Here is an 18358-nt window from a genome sequence, read left to right as displayed (position 1 = left end):
TCTTCAAATGCAACCCTTGTACGTTGGAAAACAAAATATACACAGGGAGTATTTCAAAACCCGTGCTTATATTTCTTATCTGCTCATACGCTAACTTTCGCACAACGTGCCAGGCCAGTTTGAGTGAGAAAAAGATAATTTTTTAATTTTTTTCTATCTTAATTAAAACTATAATTATGTATAATTAAATATATAGTTACAATTTTGTACTTTCTTTATATACAAAGGAGAAAACAAAAAATAAAACATGCACAGAATGTTTTAGAGGCCATACTTATACGTATATTTATCATTTACGTATAGGTTGCAAATTTAATTGAAGAAAAGACACTTTGGTAGTTTCTACAAACTAAACTATAATTAAATAAGATAAAATAAAAATATTTCTTGTCTTTATTATTTTTTGTAGAAGATATTTTCTACGTGTTGTTTTACTTCCATCGTTGTATCCGCGGAAGAACCCGATAAAAAAATCGTGCACTTACATGAATGAATAAATACAGTAGTAGAGGCTTCGACCTAATCCTGCTTGATTAACATGTATAATATATTTTACAGATGCAATTTATTATTCTGTAGTAATAATAAATGCCTGAACGACCACGATAATAATTTAATTTCATCACATGTTTCACTCTATTTAGAAATGTTACAAGAAAATATATGCGCACTTTAAACTATGTACAAGCCGCGCATATCGCAACCAATATGCTGATGATGTTCTATTTAGATATCAACGTAATATTAACATAATGTTGTCTGTATGCTCATCACTGTCAGTTAATCAACCGCAATCTGCTATTCTGTGATCATAATGATACGTTAACTAGCCTGGCAATCATCTAAATCTTTTGTCTTCGCTTACATACGCGCGCTAGACAAACTGTTATTATACTATATAGCGCGTGTTAATGCACAATGTATGTACATATTCATGCGTGCATAAGCCAGCGCAACGGTATAATCAGCCACATGCCGCACATCGTAATCGCGTCGATACTTTGACAGACTGTGGGGATTGTCTAAATCTTTTTATCACGGACCAGAAAATCTTTATGGATCACGATTCACGCGTTATCGTGCATTATTATCGTGCACGCCTCCTACATGTCTATCAATACTTAGAACTTTGCGCATTTTACATATTTTGCATCGTCTGTTCGTAAGTTAACCCCGGATAAAATTACAGAAGTTATTTTTTTGCGAAATTTAGCAACAATTACAAAGAGAATCCATTATACTGTTTTTATTTCTGAAAATAATTGAGACGTTCTTTAAGTCGAGAGCATTCAAGGGAATTATCCTGCGAGCGGTTTTTCTTCCAAACTTACAATTATGCAAACAGAACTTGACTTGAAATCAGGATACTTTCTTGTTAAGTGTAATACTTTCCTACACTTTCGTTTTTTTTTTATTTTTGCAAAGAACTATATTTGTCAAATGTTATCAAAAAGTATAGTAGATAGTACGGTGATATCCTTTACCAAGTACTATTACATTTGACGTACAGAACATTACAGAGATAAATCGACCATCTCGTGAGTTTCCACATCGGGATCAGACAGTCCATCATGCTTACTTATTTAAGGAAGCCCGCTTTTGCGCACTTTAAATTATTTTTCCTCTCTCCCACGTGTCTCTCTCCATTTTTCGCACACAAAGTGAGCGATGGGAACAATTTTCCTTTCCATAATCCATAAGATAGCACATAGAAAAAATAACGATAATCTAAGAAAAATCCATGGCAATAACCAGAAACTGTTCAGTAACTCGATAATGACTTGATGTCCCGTCTGCTCTTCGAGCGATCGGCCCGCATCAAGTCCGTCGGGTATCAGGAGCAACATGATACGGTGCTCACAAAAGCGCAAACAGCGTGCGTAAGCCTGGCCTGGAGATTAAACGCGTGCTGCTGCCATTCCGTAATCGCGGCAGTGGCGACGGTGGCGGCGCGTTAACACGGGCGTGATAATGATTGTTACCGTATACAGCAACGTATCTCGTTATAAGCCGTGGCAAGTTGAGTACAGACGGGCGGTCGGTCGGTTGGCTGGCTCGTTGGCTGGCTGAAGCCACTGATCTCGCAGACAATTGCGCGTAATTAACACCGGGACGCTCCGCTTGTTGTGGGGACAACCTACCACGGAGGAACGTATCAGTGTCTCGAGTCCGTTCGCTCTCTCACTCTCTCTCTCTCTCTTCTCTTTCTCTCTAACTCTTGTCTACAGATATTATCAAGGAAATTGCTCTTACCGTTTCTCTGTCTGCTAATCCAATTCTTGTGTACCTCACGAACTCGCTGTTCTAGGCGAGCTGGCTGGACCTGGAGCTGGCGGCCAGCTTCAGATACAGCGCGAGATAGTTTAACGACATACTCAAACATCCGTTTTCACTTGTGTACCGTGCTCATGCGATTTTTCACGTCACACCGTCGATCCCGCGGTTTCCGAGTTTTTTCCGATCCGTATCTTGAGGCCACATGTATTTCGTAGATTCCAGAGCTTAAGCTTTTTCTGTCGTTCGGAAGATTTCGTTTTAAATGGAAACTAAATCGCACAACATTTCTCGAACAGAAAGTTCATTGCATTTAAATGTAAATGTGATCGGTATTTGTAATCAAAATATTGAATACAGTTAATTTAAAAAGTATATTTATCTGTAAATTCATATATTTATATTTTTTTATCTATGTTACAACTATTCACACATGTAACTTATTTATTTAATATTATTTCCGCGTCGTCCGACAGCGGGTTTTTAGACTAAAAAGCTCTGGAATTTAAGGCTGCCGCAAAATGCATACGAGTAACTCTCCACGCGTATCGATGTACTTTCATTGTTGCGCAATCTATTGCGGAGTTTATCATTTTCCTTTGACCTAGGCACTGCGTTGTATAGATACTATCGGGGAAATTGCTCTCACCGTTCCAGCGGCAACTAATTCAATTTCCACGCTGTATACTGTCTATAGATAGGTGTTAGTTGTATAGTCCGTTACATAACCGCTATGCTATGACTAAATGACTGACATTCGATAAGACGTTAAGTAAAGCTTGAAACAGTTAATTAAATAAGAGGCAAATAACTTTGGGTCCGAGACAAGCTGAAGGTAGTGGAGATAGATAATCGATTGGGTATACACCTTTCAGAACATAGTGCAAATATCTCAAACTGCTTGTATATAGTCTTGCCCTACGAGCTTTTGTTATAATTGTTACTAAAATTTCTAATAAACCAAGGAATTCCTTTGCACATACAGTTATATATATATATATATATATATATATATATATATATATATATATCACAATTGTTTTATTTGCGAGATTAACAACTTGATTTATTCCTATAATGAGGAGAAATAGGAAAAAGCTATCTCTTTAATCTAATATCGTAAACACATAATTAATTCTTCAAAATATGAGGAATACTATTACGCCGCAATGCGGCTGAAATACATTGAGCAAAGACAAAGGGACAATACCTACGGCATTATACTACAGTGACAATCGCCGTAAGGCAATCACAAACGAGCTCGGTAGGCCGTACGAGCACAGACACATCGGCATCCATTATTTGCAATGAGATGCATTGTTGCACCACGCCCTACAGTGTACGCAGATACCATCATCGAAATTTCTATTAGCGTTTCTCCGGCTATTAATCCGATTCCGCGCCGTTCGCTCAAGTACCATACTGTATGTTTGTCAGACTCGTTTAGATCGAGACTACACGCGAGACTTCATAGCGGGACAGGCAGATTTATTTGCGAAATCGTCGCGCGATGTCATCTACGAAATTACGATGACGTAGCGATATATCTCGATACGATCCGAAAGAATAGTCAGGACAACGGGCGGACATTACGATGCAAATTAGAGGAGACACTATTGCCAGGTAGCATTGCGTGCTGGATTAGCCCCGTGTATGTCGCATCAACCCTCACGAGCTCCTATCACTTCTATCAGCTGCCCTACCATGCCGCGTATCAGAGAGGTTTCGTGCCCTTCCTCGTATGTAGATACTATCACGGAAATTGCTCTTACCGTTTCTCCGACTGCTAATCCAATTCCCATGCAACGTGAGCTTCGTCCCCGTGCCGGTTGTAAGCACTGTACTGCACTGCAACCAAGACTTAGACGACTGATTCCAGATAAGAAGTTGATGACCGACTTGGAACAGGAGAGTTAGATGAAGCTGGAGGTTGTCATCTCGTAAAGCCGCAGATGTCATGCGAGAATTAACTGAAAAATAATTGAAACAATACAAATGAAAAGAAAATTTGTTATTCATACGCAAATATGTATTAATAATCAATTATTGTAATAATCACTTGATTCTTAAAAATTAATAATATTATCAATGATTGAAGTAATCAAGTGATGAAGTAATCAAGTGAATTAAGAAACATAAAATATCTTTGAAGAATGTATTATTTTATAATTATATATTATAATAATTATGTGTTGGTATATTGGATTACGTCCAAGCGTAATGAGCAATGCTGTGCAAAAAGTTTTGATATTCTAGTAACGTTTGAACATCTTTTATGATAAAGTAAGAAAATTATTTTTAAATCTGTATTTAGCCAAATTTTTAGATACTTATCAAACCTGTTCTTTTCCTTATGTATATCATATTTCTTATATATTTTTTTATTTCACATTTATATAATTCTTCTTATATAAAATGTATTAAAAGCGGGTATAATCGGGATATTTTGCATAATTGAATTTCAATGCTGGAATTGTCTTCGTCATGCTTATCAATAAAAGTATTTCGCACCTCGGAGATTCATCTCGGTTTTCAACGAACATTTTTGTTGCCGAACGAAATATCCTTGCTCATCCTCGCGCGAAATACTGTCGCATCAAAATACATTCCCGTGAAATATATTCTACTGCAAATCTTTTTCTCCACCGAGAGAAATACTATTACCGTGGGATATGAAGATTCACGCATTCTGCAGCGTCGCCGCTTAAATCCAACGGATTCACCTTCATGATTTTATCGTCGGAAACAGCAACGGTGCTGCTATTTATAAATTTCATAACAACCTTATGCATTGTGAGATGAGAGGACTATTTTATATAGAAAATTATCTCCCGCGCTCGCGCTTGCTCTCAAACTTTTACGTACAATAAGCGCCAATCATGGCGGATCAATATTGCGCGGAAACCTTTCAGTACGGAAACATTATCGCCCCCCGTAGAACAAAATCTTGCCTCGATGGATATTCGAGAGGGATCGGCCTTCTTGAGTTTACCCATATAATAGCGTTCCTCCGCAACGTGGTATCTAATTTCCGTCGTCACATGCAAGATGCCGTTTCTTTACTTTGTATATGTAGTCTTTACATTAGAACGATCTCTTACGCGAAGTCCTCTCTCCATCATTCGTTTAATCACGATATACTACCCCCAAGATACGTGCAATTACCTCGCGACTTCTCATTTTGCAAGGTTTAATCTCAAAATGTTTAATCCTTTTTAATTAAACTGCACGCGACAAATAATCCAAAACACATTTTAACGTAACCTTGCTTCCGTCAAAACTAAATATCACTTTAAGTAAAAAGAAGCATATCTGTATAGAGACAAAGTTTATACTAAAAAGTTTATACCGTATTTTATATTACATGAAATAAATGAATTATGTCGATGTTATTTTTCTCCTTTCTTTCGGTATTTTAGAATGTATTAACACACTGAGAAAAAAATTTTGTTAATTTGACTAAATTTTCCAACTGAATTAAATTTTGTCTGTTTAAGTATTTCAATTAACTATATAAATATTTGAATTAAAATTTTTGCATTTAAGTTCAATGCATAAATACCTGAACTGACAAAATTTTAATTCAGTCGGAAAATTTTGTCAAATCAACAATATTTTTTGCTCAGTGAATGTATTTTTAAATTGCATAGATTACCTGTGACGTTTAAAGGACAGATTTTTCTGACATTTATTAGTCGCTTACTAATTCCATCCTCTCTGCGCCGCAAGGTCTCTTTATGAAAGTAATGCTTGTCCATTGTAACATTAAGATTCGTCGCACGCGTGTTCACACGACGGTCACGCGCTTTTAATGTGCACTCAAGTCCCTGTTCTACGAATCGATCAATAACTTCATCGATTCAGCAATGAAGGCATTGGAAATTTTTTTCGCTTGATAAAATAAATACTTCCTTGAGTAACATATTTTATTACTCACAAAGTATTTTAAATTCAACTTTGAATTTCTATTTGCTAATCCATTTATCTAAATATACAAATAACTTCGCAGTTGTTATTCTTTATAAAAATTTAAATTGTTACTTTATAAAAAAAATACATTTTATGTAAATAAAAAAAATTAACAGATGTTAAAAAATAATTAAAAATATTATTTATTTCGAACAAATCTATAATGGAAAGACATCATAAGTAAAAAACGAGCGTCACAAATTATTAATGATTAACAAATGCGTAATTATGTAACCGTAATTAGAAGATTCTAATTGCGACAATTGCAACCTGCTTGCTGTAGGCGTCGATAATCAACCAGCGTGCGTTAAGATCGCAGGGGAAACTCGAGGTGAAGGTCTAGGGTACGTCAGTTTGCGGCTACAAACCCGGCTACGACTTATAATAGATGCACATGGCGTATTGCCAACGGCGAGGCGCCACAATATTGCCGCTTAGTCACCTCGGACCAGACTACGCTTTGTCCGCCACGCTGTCCCGCGTCTCGACGACGATGCAATAAATACTAGAAACCACCACGGAAAATCTGAATATTTATGAATTCGGTAGAACGTCGCGCACTCAGACTGAGAGAACGCACGCTTGCATGAAGATAAATAAGTTATCTTGTCGCGTACCCCTTCATTAAGTGGAAGTCAACCTCCAGCCTGATCCCACCCATTTCGCGCAATGATATCTTCATCTTCAACAACGTTAAATACAGTAAATCAAATACAACCAATGCTGTTATGAAAATAAAAATATAAAAAACAATGAAACCATTCAGTAATTTCTATAATGTAAAAATTTGTATTAATTGTTAATGGTTGATTAATTATTAGAAAGCAGTTTTTTAAGTGCACAGTATAGTCTTCTTTATTATTACTGCACTGAGAAAAAATAATTGATTCAACAAAACGTTTAGTTGCGGGCTGCCAACAAAAGATATACTTAATATAACAATATTTGCTATTAATGCAAGTGCAATGATGTTGATTGAACTATGTATTTATATTGCAATACCATATATTGTTGCATTAAATATACCTTTTATTGGCAGCCCACAACAAAAAAAAATGTATTGAATCAATTACTTTTTTCTCAGTGTGTAAATAATTTTTAAATATCATATAATATAGTAGTAAAATTTGCAATCTGTGGTGTTATGAAAACATATAATTATAAAGAATGATAAGATAATACAATAATAATTTCTGTAACGTAATTATATAGAACAATTTTTATTAATTTATAACCATTTATCAGAAACCAATTTTTTTTTTTATGTGAAATGCAATGTGATCTGCTGTATACAATTGCTATTGTAGGAAAAATCGAAATACTTTATAATAGAACGTCAAAATTTTAGTCTTTATTAGTCATGCAACGGTCATACTCATGAACGTGCGGTTTACCTGAACAGACCGTACTTTTGCAGAGATTGTTTGTGTTGTTAGGATCTTGATAGGCTGGACAAGCACGGAAACTTACACGTTAAACTGTGATACAAACTGCATATAAGCTGCTTATAAGATTCATCGTATACGGTGTGTTCCAATATCGCACGGCTAAGTCTCTTAGCGTAGTCTGTAACTACCTCGACTCAAGGAAACTTCTGTATATGAGTCTTATATATTACTGTCCGCCTCCTCCTGTCTTTTCTCATATAATGCTCTTACATCTTTGAGCTAAAGTAACATTACATAAACGTAAGAGAAGGATTCGAAAGTAGATGTTAATTTAAACGAAAGTAATGGAAATAACTTTGTCCGATAACGATCGTTTAAAATCCCTCTATTTAAAGATTTTGTCAGAAAGCACAGTTTAATATTTCCGACGAAGCTCGTAATAATCGCGCTAAGGTCCAAATAACGAAGGACTAAATTTAATGGATTCATTTTGTAGAAGTCGACTAATGCAGTTTTCATTTCATTGTATGAAACTGAATATGCTTTTCTTTAAAGAGAAAGAAAGACAGAAAGAGACATAAAGAGAGAGAGAGAGAGAGAGAAGTTGAGTGATATTTTATTACTTAGTTAATTGGAAACATTTTAAGATGTTGTAATCTCTCAAACTCTCCGTTTACCTGCACCTGAGTCATCTTGGATCTCATCTTGGATTACGTCTTTGTTCGGCGAATAAAAGGATCTTCGCAGGTAAAATTTCAAGAAAGGCTAAAGCTGATCACACGGAATCATTTTTCAAGGTCCTAAATGAATATTTCTCGAAACGTCTTTTACTTTCCCTGATTTCTCGCATTCGTCATTTGCGCGTAATAAATTTAACAAATGATTTGCGCTCGGTTGACGATTGATAATTAAAAAGGTAAAAAAAAAGTGCAGCGAGAATGACGAGGAGAGAACGAGAGCTCTCGCGACGAATTGCAAGGCAAACAGCTAATTGTCAAATGGTCCACGAGTTGTGCATACAGTCAGGAGAATATCGGACGGCGCCAGACAATTAGCTTAGTAAATTCCACGAAGAAGTTCTTCGCCAGGATGCGAGGAACTGCGAGGAAGGACTGAGAAGAACGAGAACGAGAAAGATAGAGAGAGAAAGAGAGAGAGAGAGAGAGCAGGGACGACGTCGCGCCAGCACGACCGAGTTAAGTTTAATTGCCCGGTTGGCCACATAATAAATGACACTGCAGATGCCGCGGCGAGAAATTATTTCAGTCTCGGCCTCCGGCAGGTCCGACGGTTTTGGGCAAAGGCCTACGAACCTTAGCGCTATTGGTGCCAATTAGTTCACGTCCAGGTGCACAATCCGTCACCCGTCATGTGTCTTTCCCGTCAAAAGTCAGGATGATCCTTCTTTCGGCGCGATTTATCACGCCGAATAAAATGAAGAACCTATAATGGGAATCACAAAGTGACGTCTGAGTACTAATTGTAAGTTACTCGGCGTTGACGTTTCAACTAAAGCAACGCTGCGAAAGCGGAATTTCCGAGAGGGAGACAATAAAGAACAAACAACGTATTCTTAATTCTCCTTTCGTATCCCTGGATCAAATGTCGCTCGTGTGACATACGGAGAAATATATATGTCACTTTAATTCCAAACTAGAATATAAAATTACGTCCGTTAATTACGAATATTTTTACGTCCTGCGTCAACTGCACGTGTTGACTTTTTTTTTTCTTCAATCCCTCTTGCACGGAATTATAATTCCAGCTAAGGCAGTTTGTTCTGCTGAAACGCCAGCGAACCAGTCAGAATCGAAGGATGTTATTTCGCCACTCTCGTTAGAGAATGTCTAGAATTAACTTGTTGGGTTTTCCATTTCCGGCCGGAATCTTCAGCGCTCCTCCGTTTTGCTCTCGGTTTTTCATATACCCTTTTTATCCGTCGTAATTTTATTTACTATAGAATGAAATCGTGGCTGTGTCACTTGTCGGCGTGTCAGCCCGGCACTTCCTGTGGCACTTCGCCGAGCAAATAATTGCGTCCGACTTGAAAAACTCGTCGCGCGTGAAGATCAACGCTCCCTCCTGACTTTTTTAACGACTTTATAAATGCATCCGTTTGATTATTTTTTCATGTGTTACTTTGACGAGGCAGTGAAATATAAAATGATTTTCTCTATACAAAGATACACAGAATATTTTCTTACTAATATAGTTGAATTGTAAACATTTCGTCATTATAAGTTATACTGTCTTTTTTGTATAAAAGAAAACAAATATTAATTGAAAATGTTATTAATAGAAATTTTTGGGTTTTAAACTTAAACAAAATTCCACGCTTTTATACTTCAATATATTTTTCGAAATACGAAAAAGAAGAATCGAAATATAAAATCAGAACTCATACATACAATAGATATCAAAAGTGCATGGCGTATAAAATTTTGTTTCTCGAGTTTCATTTACAGCGGCACTTGTTGAGGATGTTGTTTATGTGTAAAAAGTCAGGCAAAACGATTATAAAATTTTCGCACGCGCCTCTCACTTTTATCCTCAAGTTCGATCTTTTTAAATCTCGGCTAACACACGTGGGAGTATTTGGCATGCCATGCGTATCGGTTCAAACGTATTAAATGACTCTGTTGTTGCGTGCCCAACTGCCCAGACGCGCAGAGATTTCATTGTAAAATCAAATTACTGTCTTACTCTCATACTTTTTACGTAACCGGAATGCATGCGTGCGTGCATGCGTGTGTGTGAACGTACGCTGAGATAAATCTGGTCCGCCAACAAGATTGCCCCCGCTTGTTTGCACTGATTTTTTTCACACTGACTTCGTACAGATGCACGCGAATACGCGTCGCGAGATACGCCGCGTGTTTCAGCTTTCTGAATAATTACGTTTTCATTGAACTCAATAATTCCTCATTAGCATGAACGTTATTAGAGATGCTTTATGTCGGGCACAATTCACGTCACGGATAATACAGTATTCATACCATCCGTTCATCATGTAACATATATATATATATATATATATATATGTATATATATGTATATATATTTACACATGAATAATCAAATAAACGCGCGGATTGTAATACATTTTAACCTGGCAATTATTTTTCATGTAAAACGTAGCAGGTTGCGTAAACCAAACTTGATGAATAAACATAACGATATTGTAAATAGAGTCTATATTTTTCATTTAGAAATTACCTATCATTAATTCGACTTATTCGATTTTTTTCGTAGTAGAATCCAGCACAAAATGGCACAAAATCTGCAGTTTTATCTTCGAGTGATTTAGCTCGAATCTTCGCCGTTCGCTTTATCAACGATTAATCTTTTTACATTCACTTTATCGGTCTTTCTCTAAATGATTAAGAACAAAGGGCGCGACTCAGCTTTTTCCGGCATTTTCATCAGTTCGATCATCCCACTTTTCTTCGTCGCGGATGCAAGTAAAGACTCTAACTTCTTTCTCTTTCTCTCTTCGATTTGCACACCGCTTTTACGTTTCGGTCTTTTTCCTTATCCCACTCTGGGAACAAGGAGCGCTTAAAGCACTTTCATAGGGAGACGACTAATTAGAGCGATTTAGCGTCCGTCGACAGCGTTTATTTGGAATGCAAATGCCATCGTGGGACCGACCGACCGTTCTCCTACTCCGTTTTTCCGCTCTTTCTGCTCTCTCGTGTCGTATCGCCGACTGATAAATGCCCGGAGAATTTTATCGCGACGCCGGTTACCGCGCCTTGTCCAAAGGATGAAAATTGAAAGGGCTGAAGGAGAGAAAGAGAGAGAGCACCTCATTTGTACTTAGCGATTGTCTCATATCTCCCTGTTCGCACGCTCCCGTAAGTGGTAGAAAAAAAGAACGACGGACAAAATTATTTTACTACAAAGGAATTATTTGTTTTTACTGTTTTGTCAACTTGCGATTTGTTGCTATTTTTTAAATACCTAGCTCTATAAAATATTTTTTTGATAATATTTAATCATCTTTACGTATATATACATTTATGTTTTGATTAATATATTCAATCAGATTATTCTTTTAAGTATTATTCGGATATAATTCTATATTTCTTCTTTTTTTCTAGAACTTATCTAAAAAAAAAAGAATTTAATGTGTCAGATTAAAAAATTGTTATTTCTGCCCAGAAAAACATAAGGTTAAAAGAAAGAATTAATTCTTTTAAAACCTTTTGTCAGGTTTCTCTCAATTGTGGATTAAACTAGATTCTGCCTCAATAATAAACTACATGCATTAGTCACGAATCAAAAAGCAAAATTAAAGTAGTCGTAATTTGATTGCGTTTGATCCGATTATAAGAGCGTGTTTTTGAAGTGTACGTACGAACAGTGTAAACGATAATACGATAAATACATCTCGCACGACTATAAAACTCCGTGCGTACAATTATGCTTACCACTTTTTTGTTCGTTCGCAAATAGCCGCTCATGCTAAGCTCTTTCCCTCATACAGGGAATATCACTTTTAGTCATAATTACAGCCATAAAACAACTTGGACGTTTCGTGCACTTTCATATTATGAGGCGTGCATTGCATTGAATAATGTTCATGAATAAATATGTATTTCATAATTTGAATTTACATCACGTAAAAATAAATATTTTAATAGCTATTATGACATTGACTGTTTTGTTCTATTAGTTTTGCTAAATGATATTTGTCGCAAATTAATTGCTATTAACATAAAAAAAAATATACAATCAAAAGATGCTTTTTACTTTAATATAAAAATTATGTCCTTTTGACTCTTAAACTTTGATTTTTCTAATTGACTACTTTAAATTTTATAAGTCTAAATTATTAATTAGATAAACATGTGTAGCTGTGTGGGTATGCATATATTTTTCTTTTTTCACGTATCTTGCTGGTAACATATAATAGCTTCATTAACTTTAGTGGATTAGCATTGTTTGTCATATAATCCTTCCACGCGGAAGATGAATTCTTTACTTTAGCTAATTAAAGATGGTCGTCTCTTTGAATTCTGTAATAAAGAACTTTTTGAATATTATCTTCTGAAACATTATGAACTATATTTAATAATAATTTAATCATAATTAAATATTAATTTAGTAGCAATAATCGAAAATTTAATAACAATATTTTTAAAAGCAACAAAATCAACAAAAAATTTGTGCGTTATTAAATTTAAAGTATACATAAACAAAAATTTAACAAATAGCAGATAAGCAAACTTTTTTAGAAAATTAGATATTCCTGCAAATGATTATATTGATAACAATTTAAACCTATATAATTTTCTATCGCAATATGAATCGCAGAAATATGTGAATCTACGTCAATTAACATTATTTTCTATTTAAAGGAATTTAATAACTGATAATACATGAGTATAAAAGCAGACATGTTATTGACAACAGACGTGTTATTGTACAATTATATGCAATACTAGCTATGCCCTGCCACGCGTTGCTGTGGCTCTCTATTCTTATGCTACGTTTTTTCCAAATTTTCTTTGCTTTCGTTGTTTAACTTTCAAGAGCCTTGCTTTACTGTTGCTCTTTTTGTTTTATTTTTGAATAAGCATTTATCTATCTTTAATAAATCTAATATTCATTTATTCACATACTTCTAACTTTTTTTTCTAAAAGCTGCCATGGATTTAGAAATCCATTCAAAAGATGTTTTAAATAAGTTCCTTTTTTCAATAAAATAATAGCCATCTTTATTTTTCTTATTACCTTAATTTAAACACAATAGAAACATTCTTCGCCTCTCCCGTCTCTCCCCGTCTCTCCCGGTCTCTCCCCGTTTCTCTGCGTCTCTCCCGGTCTCTCCCCGTCTCTCCCGGTCTCTCCCCGTCTCTCACGGTCTCTATCCGTCTCTCCCTGTCTCTCCCCGTCTTTCCCCGTCTCAATGTGTCAAAATTTCAATAATATTAATGAAAAACTATTTTTTATATTTAAATTATGGCCATCATTTTTGAAACACACGTATTTCCAAAATCAAACCCCATAAGAACACTCCCGGTTACGAATGCAACGTTGTGTCAAAATTTCAAAGCAACCGATGAAAAACTTACGGAGATCTTAGATGAGGAACAAACATTTACATTTTTATTTATATAGATTATGCAATGCTTAAAATAGCAACTAATATTCAAATACATTATTTCAAAGAAAAGAGAAAAATATATTATATTTAATCTATTTTAATTGTAGATAAGTAAATATTAACTTAGAAATTATTATATGAAGCAATTATTATCTGAATAATGAACAACGATGGACAAATGACGCACATCTTAATTTAATGGTTTTTATTTTGATTTTAGAAAATATGTGTCTTCCAAAAGTCTCTCGAGGATCTCTCCTCGCGGATGGCCGCGGCCGAGGCAATCCAGAGCGGCTGGCAAAATCCGAACGACGCCAACGAAGCGACGGAGCTGCTCGAGCAGCTGCAGAAATTCGGCGAACGATTGGTACCAATCCAAAGGAACATCGAGGATGCGAACGATCAGGCGAGCGTCTTCGCGTCGAGCAGTGTCATCGTTTCTCACGCTTTGTTGGCGAAACTCGAAGATCTGAACACCAGGTATGGACGACTTGACGATCGCGTAAAAATTTATCGCGTGACTTCCGATGGAGTTCTAGACAAAACTTGTATATCAACGATGTACATGATGTCACGTAATCATGGAATTTAATGGCGAATTCTTTGAGCAATATGATATAAAAATTTTTCAAACATTACGATACTGTCTGAATAATAATGATTCCTGCGGAAATATTTTTATGCGAAAGATCTTCTTTTACGACCATCCATTTGAGACCGTCTCTTCTTTTCTTACGTCGCTCTTGTGCAAGTGTCACCGGTATCAGGGTGGAGAATTTAAAATTCGCCCCGATACTGCAGGTCTTATTTTTACAGCCTGTCTCGTGACGGGCTTTGAATTCGGGTCGCAACGACATTAACTTTTTCGTTTCGTGTTTTCGCAGGTGGAAGGTGCTGCAAGTCGCGGTTGACGAGCGTTACAAGTTGCTAAGCGGATTCGGGAAGGATGGCAGCACTCCGGGTAGTCAGGCTTTCCTCGCGAGCAGCGTAGAACCACCATGGGAGAGAGCCCTCACGCCCGCCAAAGTGCCTTACTATATCAAGTAATCGATCTTCCTTGCACCAACCGTACGGTCGCCTCAGGTTTCCCTAACCGTGCGGCACGGTTATTCCTGAGGCGATCGAAAGCTTTTACTGACGCGTCTTATGCTTCTAAAAGAAATATTTGTATTTATTCAAATATTTAAATACCATTGAATATCTAGTTCGAATATTTAAACAAATCTAGTGAATTTGATCTAAGAAGCTTATTACAATATATTTAGTTATGGAATATTATATATACATAACTTAAACATACATCAAAGATTTTTATTTGAATGTATTAAAATAAACAGGGAATTATTGCATTATATTTCTCCATGTACTTAATTAAAAGTATGGATTTAAATAAAATCTGTTATAGCCATCAATTGGAGACTACGCATTGGGATCATCCGAAAATGATAGAACTGATGTCTTCACTCGCGGACCTAAACGAAGTTCGCTTTTCCGCTTATCGAACCGCCATGAAACTGCGCACTGTTCAGAAGCGACTGTGCCGTGAGTATTTTCACATCTGATTCTTTTCCTGATGATTAAAATTGCTCATTTTATTGCTTTAGACGTGTATTTGACAAATTAATTGATATTATGAGAATTCCTTCGTTAATATTTATTTTCTATTATTTTCTAACATTATTATCTTGAAAATAGAAATTTATGGAATAAATGTTTTATATTTATGAACTTTAGTGGACATGTTGAGTCTTTCCACCGCGTTGGAACAGTTCGATTCGCACGGACTTCGGGCACAGAATGACAAACTAATCGACATCCCCGATATGGTAACAGTACTGACATCGCTGTACGAAGTAATTGCAGCAGACAATCCGACCCAGGTGTCCGTACCGCTATGCATCGACTTGGCCATCAACTGGCTGCTGAATGTATACGATAGGTATTTCACTAAGTGAATATATTTTATAATTATTAATCCATTAACATTTTCTCTCTATTATTATTCATATTTAATTCACACTCAGCATATTTTTTATATTTAGTACACAAGATTGTTCAATTTTTAAGTCACATCAACAAACCTCATGATATTATATCTAGTACATAATCACAGTACTTATAACTTCTTTGCTATAATTTTCAGTCAACGAACCGGCCAAATTCGAGTACTTTCGTTCAAAGTCGGTTTGGTTTTGTTGTGCAAGGGACACTTGGAGGAGAAGTACAGATGTGAGTAGCATGTGAATAAATTTCCTCTGATAATTAGGCATATTTAAGATAGATCAGTGAAAGGGTTTTTTTCTATTATTTACAGATCTATTCCGTTTGATTGCGGATCCTAATAGACTGGTAGATCAACGAAAATTAGGACTTCTGTTGCACGATTGCATACAAGTACCGAGACAATTAGGCGAAGTCGCGGCATTCGGAGGTTCTAATATCGAGCCTAGTGTTCGTAGCTGCTTCGAAAAGGCGGGAAAAGATAAAAACGAGATAGAAGCCGTGCACTTTTTAAGCTGGCTGCAGCAGGAGCCGCAGAGTATGGTCTGGCTGCCGGTATTGCATAGATTATCTGCAGCAGAGACCGCCAAACATCAAGCTAAATGCAACATATGCAAGGAGTATCCTATCATAGGATTCAGGTGAGACATTTCTGCATTTCAAAAAAAATCGATATATACGTGCATGGTATGCATGCATGAATGTGTATATGCATGTGTGTATATATGTGTATAAAATTGTTAAAATACATATGTATTTTATATGTATTGACATTAAAAAAATATTTACATTTCAGATACCGTTGCTTAAAATGTTTCAACTTCGACATGTGTCAAAACTGTTTCTTCTCAGGACGCAAAGCGAAGAATCACAAGCTAACGCATCCAATGCAAGAATATTGCACAGCGGTGAGATATCTTTACTTCTTTAAGTGTTATTAAAGAAAACGATCTTTAAAACGACACATTTGTTATTTTACAGACAACCTCTGGTGAAGACGTGCGTGACTTCACGCGAGCGTTGCGTAACAAATTCAAGTCCAAACGATACTTCAAGAAACACCCCAGAGTTGGCTATTTACCTGTGCAAACTGTCTTGGAAGGAGACGCGCTAGAAAGCCCGGCGCCATCGCCCCAACACAGCTCGCTCAGCCAAGACATGCATTCCCGATTGGAGATGTACGCCTCTCGACTCGCCGAAGTCGAGCTGTCGCGTACAAGAAGTAATTCCACGCCAGACAGTGATGACGAACATCAGCTGATAGCACACTACTGTCAGAGTCTGAATGGCGGCGACAATATTAACGTACCCAGAAGTCCGGTCCAGGTCATGGCCGCAATCGATGCCGAGCAGAGAGAGGAGCTCGAAGCAATGATACGCGAATTGGAAGAGGAGAACGCAACGTTGCAGGCAGAGTATGAAAGATTACGTTCGAAGCAAACTCCGGGTTCGACGCCAGAGGATGGCCACGGTACTAGGCAGCCTGATTGCGATATGATCGCAGAAGCTAAGCTGCTTCGGCAGCATAAAGGGAGATTAGAAGCACGCATGCAATTACTCGAGGACCACAATCGTCAATTGGAGGCACAACTGCAGAGACTTAGACAACTTCTAGATGAGGTATGCCGAAAAATGTGACATTTTTAATTTTTATTTTTTTATTTTTAACGATTTGAAGAAATATAAATATTATAAAATTGGATCGATCTGTGATTATCTTTTTTGTTTTTAGCCGAACGCTTCTTCGCCATCGAAAACCGGAACTTTACAAACTCGAAGTGTAACGGCGTCACAATTAGCAACTGACTCTCCGGCAAAAATGAATGGCCATTATCATGATTCTCCAGGTATGTTTTAATTTAACAAATAAATTTAAACTTAATAAAGAGTTAAATGTTGATTATAACTTTTGGAAAATAAACGATAATATCTGGAGCGATACAATAGGTCTCTCAATCAGTCATCACTATTAATGTATTCAATCAATCAGACTGTGTAATAACCGTCATATATACTTGTAACTCATATGCAACAACCTAATCTAATGCCTTTCTATTGGTATTACACTAACTGCATATTGATACAATAGGGATTTAATGATCTTAATTACAGATAGACACGCATGAGAGAATCGTGAATTTTATTTACCATTTATTAAATTGCATTTTGCACATCAAGAAAAATTCTGTGTTTTAATATAACAAATAAAGTTTAATAAATTATTAAAGTTGCAAAATAAATTGATCAAAACCAAATCATTTAAAATATTGCACTTAAAACACTATGAATTTTTTGTGAACCATATATCATAAAGAATCCCTATTGTTTACATATTTGTACATACATATACATATATTGAATCCAACGCTACGGAAACTAGATAAGCTTATTGCTATTGGGTATACGGACATAGGTGGAGGAGGCTCAGTCGAGGGCAGAGTCAGCAGTTTAGAGAGGCCACCGCCGCCGCCACATTCTCACAGCGTTACCCACAATGTGGGCAATCTATTGCACATGGCAGGTTTGTTTAGTCTATGTGAATTTCATAATAATCGTGTGTCAATTATGTAGTATAATCAACCTATATTACATCCAACCTCCATGATGCACGTGA

At 36.3% G+C, this 18358-nt stretch overlaps 1 protein-coding gene and 1 long non-coding RNA gene across 22 annotated transcripts in view; one reads left to right on the top strand and one right to left on the bottom strand.

Annotated features, from left to right (window-relative positions):
• LOC118644708 overlaps positions 1-10419 on the bottom strand; it is an 86497-nt gene extending 76078 nt beyond the window's left edge. Inside the window, exon 1 of the long non-coding RNA XR_004962455.1 lies at positions 4047-10419. This is a non-coding gene — a long non-coding RNA (uncharacterized LOC118644708). The remainder of the gene's footprint in view (positions 1-4046) is intronic.
• LOC105833385 (dystrophin, isoforms A/C/F/G/H) overlaps positions 1-18358 on the top strand; it is a 459023-nt gene that overhangs the window by 438704 nt on the left and 1961 nt on the right. For 17 of the 21 annotated variants that reach the window (XM_036283830.1, XM_028191394.2, XM_028191395.2 and 14 more), the window contains 10 exons: positions 13964-14223; positions 14628-14786; positions 15149-15285; positions 15478-15694; positions 15887-15972; positions 16058-16385; positions 16541-16652; positions 16726-17364; positions 17477-17591; positions 18158-18265. In XM_036283830.1, coding sequence (XP_036139723.1) covers positions 13964-14223; positions 14628-14786; positions 15149-15285; positions 15478-15694; positions 15887-15972; positions 16058-16385; positions 16541-16652; positions 16726-17364; positions 17477-17591; positions 18158-18265 — 2161 coding nt within the window. The remainder of the gene's footprint in view (positions 1-13963; positions 14224-14627; positions 14787-15148; positions 15286-15477; positions 15695-15886; positions 15973-16057; positions 16386-16540; positions 16653-16725; positions 17365-17476; positions 17592-18157; positions 18266-18358) is intronic. The other 4 variants (XM_028191387.2, XM_036283839.1, XM_036283838.1 and 1 more) reach the window with 2 other exon arrangements.

Source organism: Monomorium pharaonis, chromosome 3 (assembly GCF_013373865.1).
Source record: "Monomorium pharaonis isolate MP-MQ-018 chromosome 3, ASM1337386v2, whole genome shotgun sequence".
Lineage (NCBI taxonomy): Eukaryota > Metazoa > Arthropoda > Insecta > Hymenoptera > Formicidae > Monomorium > Monomorium pharaonis.
Note: the sequence above shows the minus strand (reverse complement) of the source record. Positions and strands in the feature narration are given on the sequence as shown.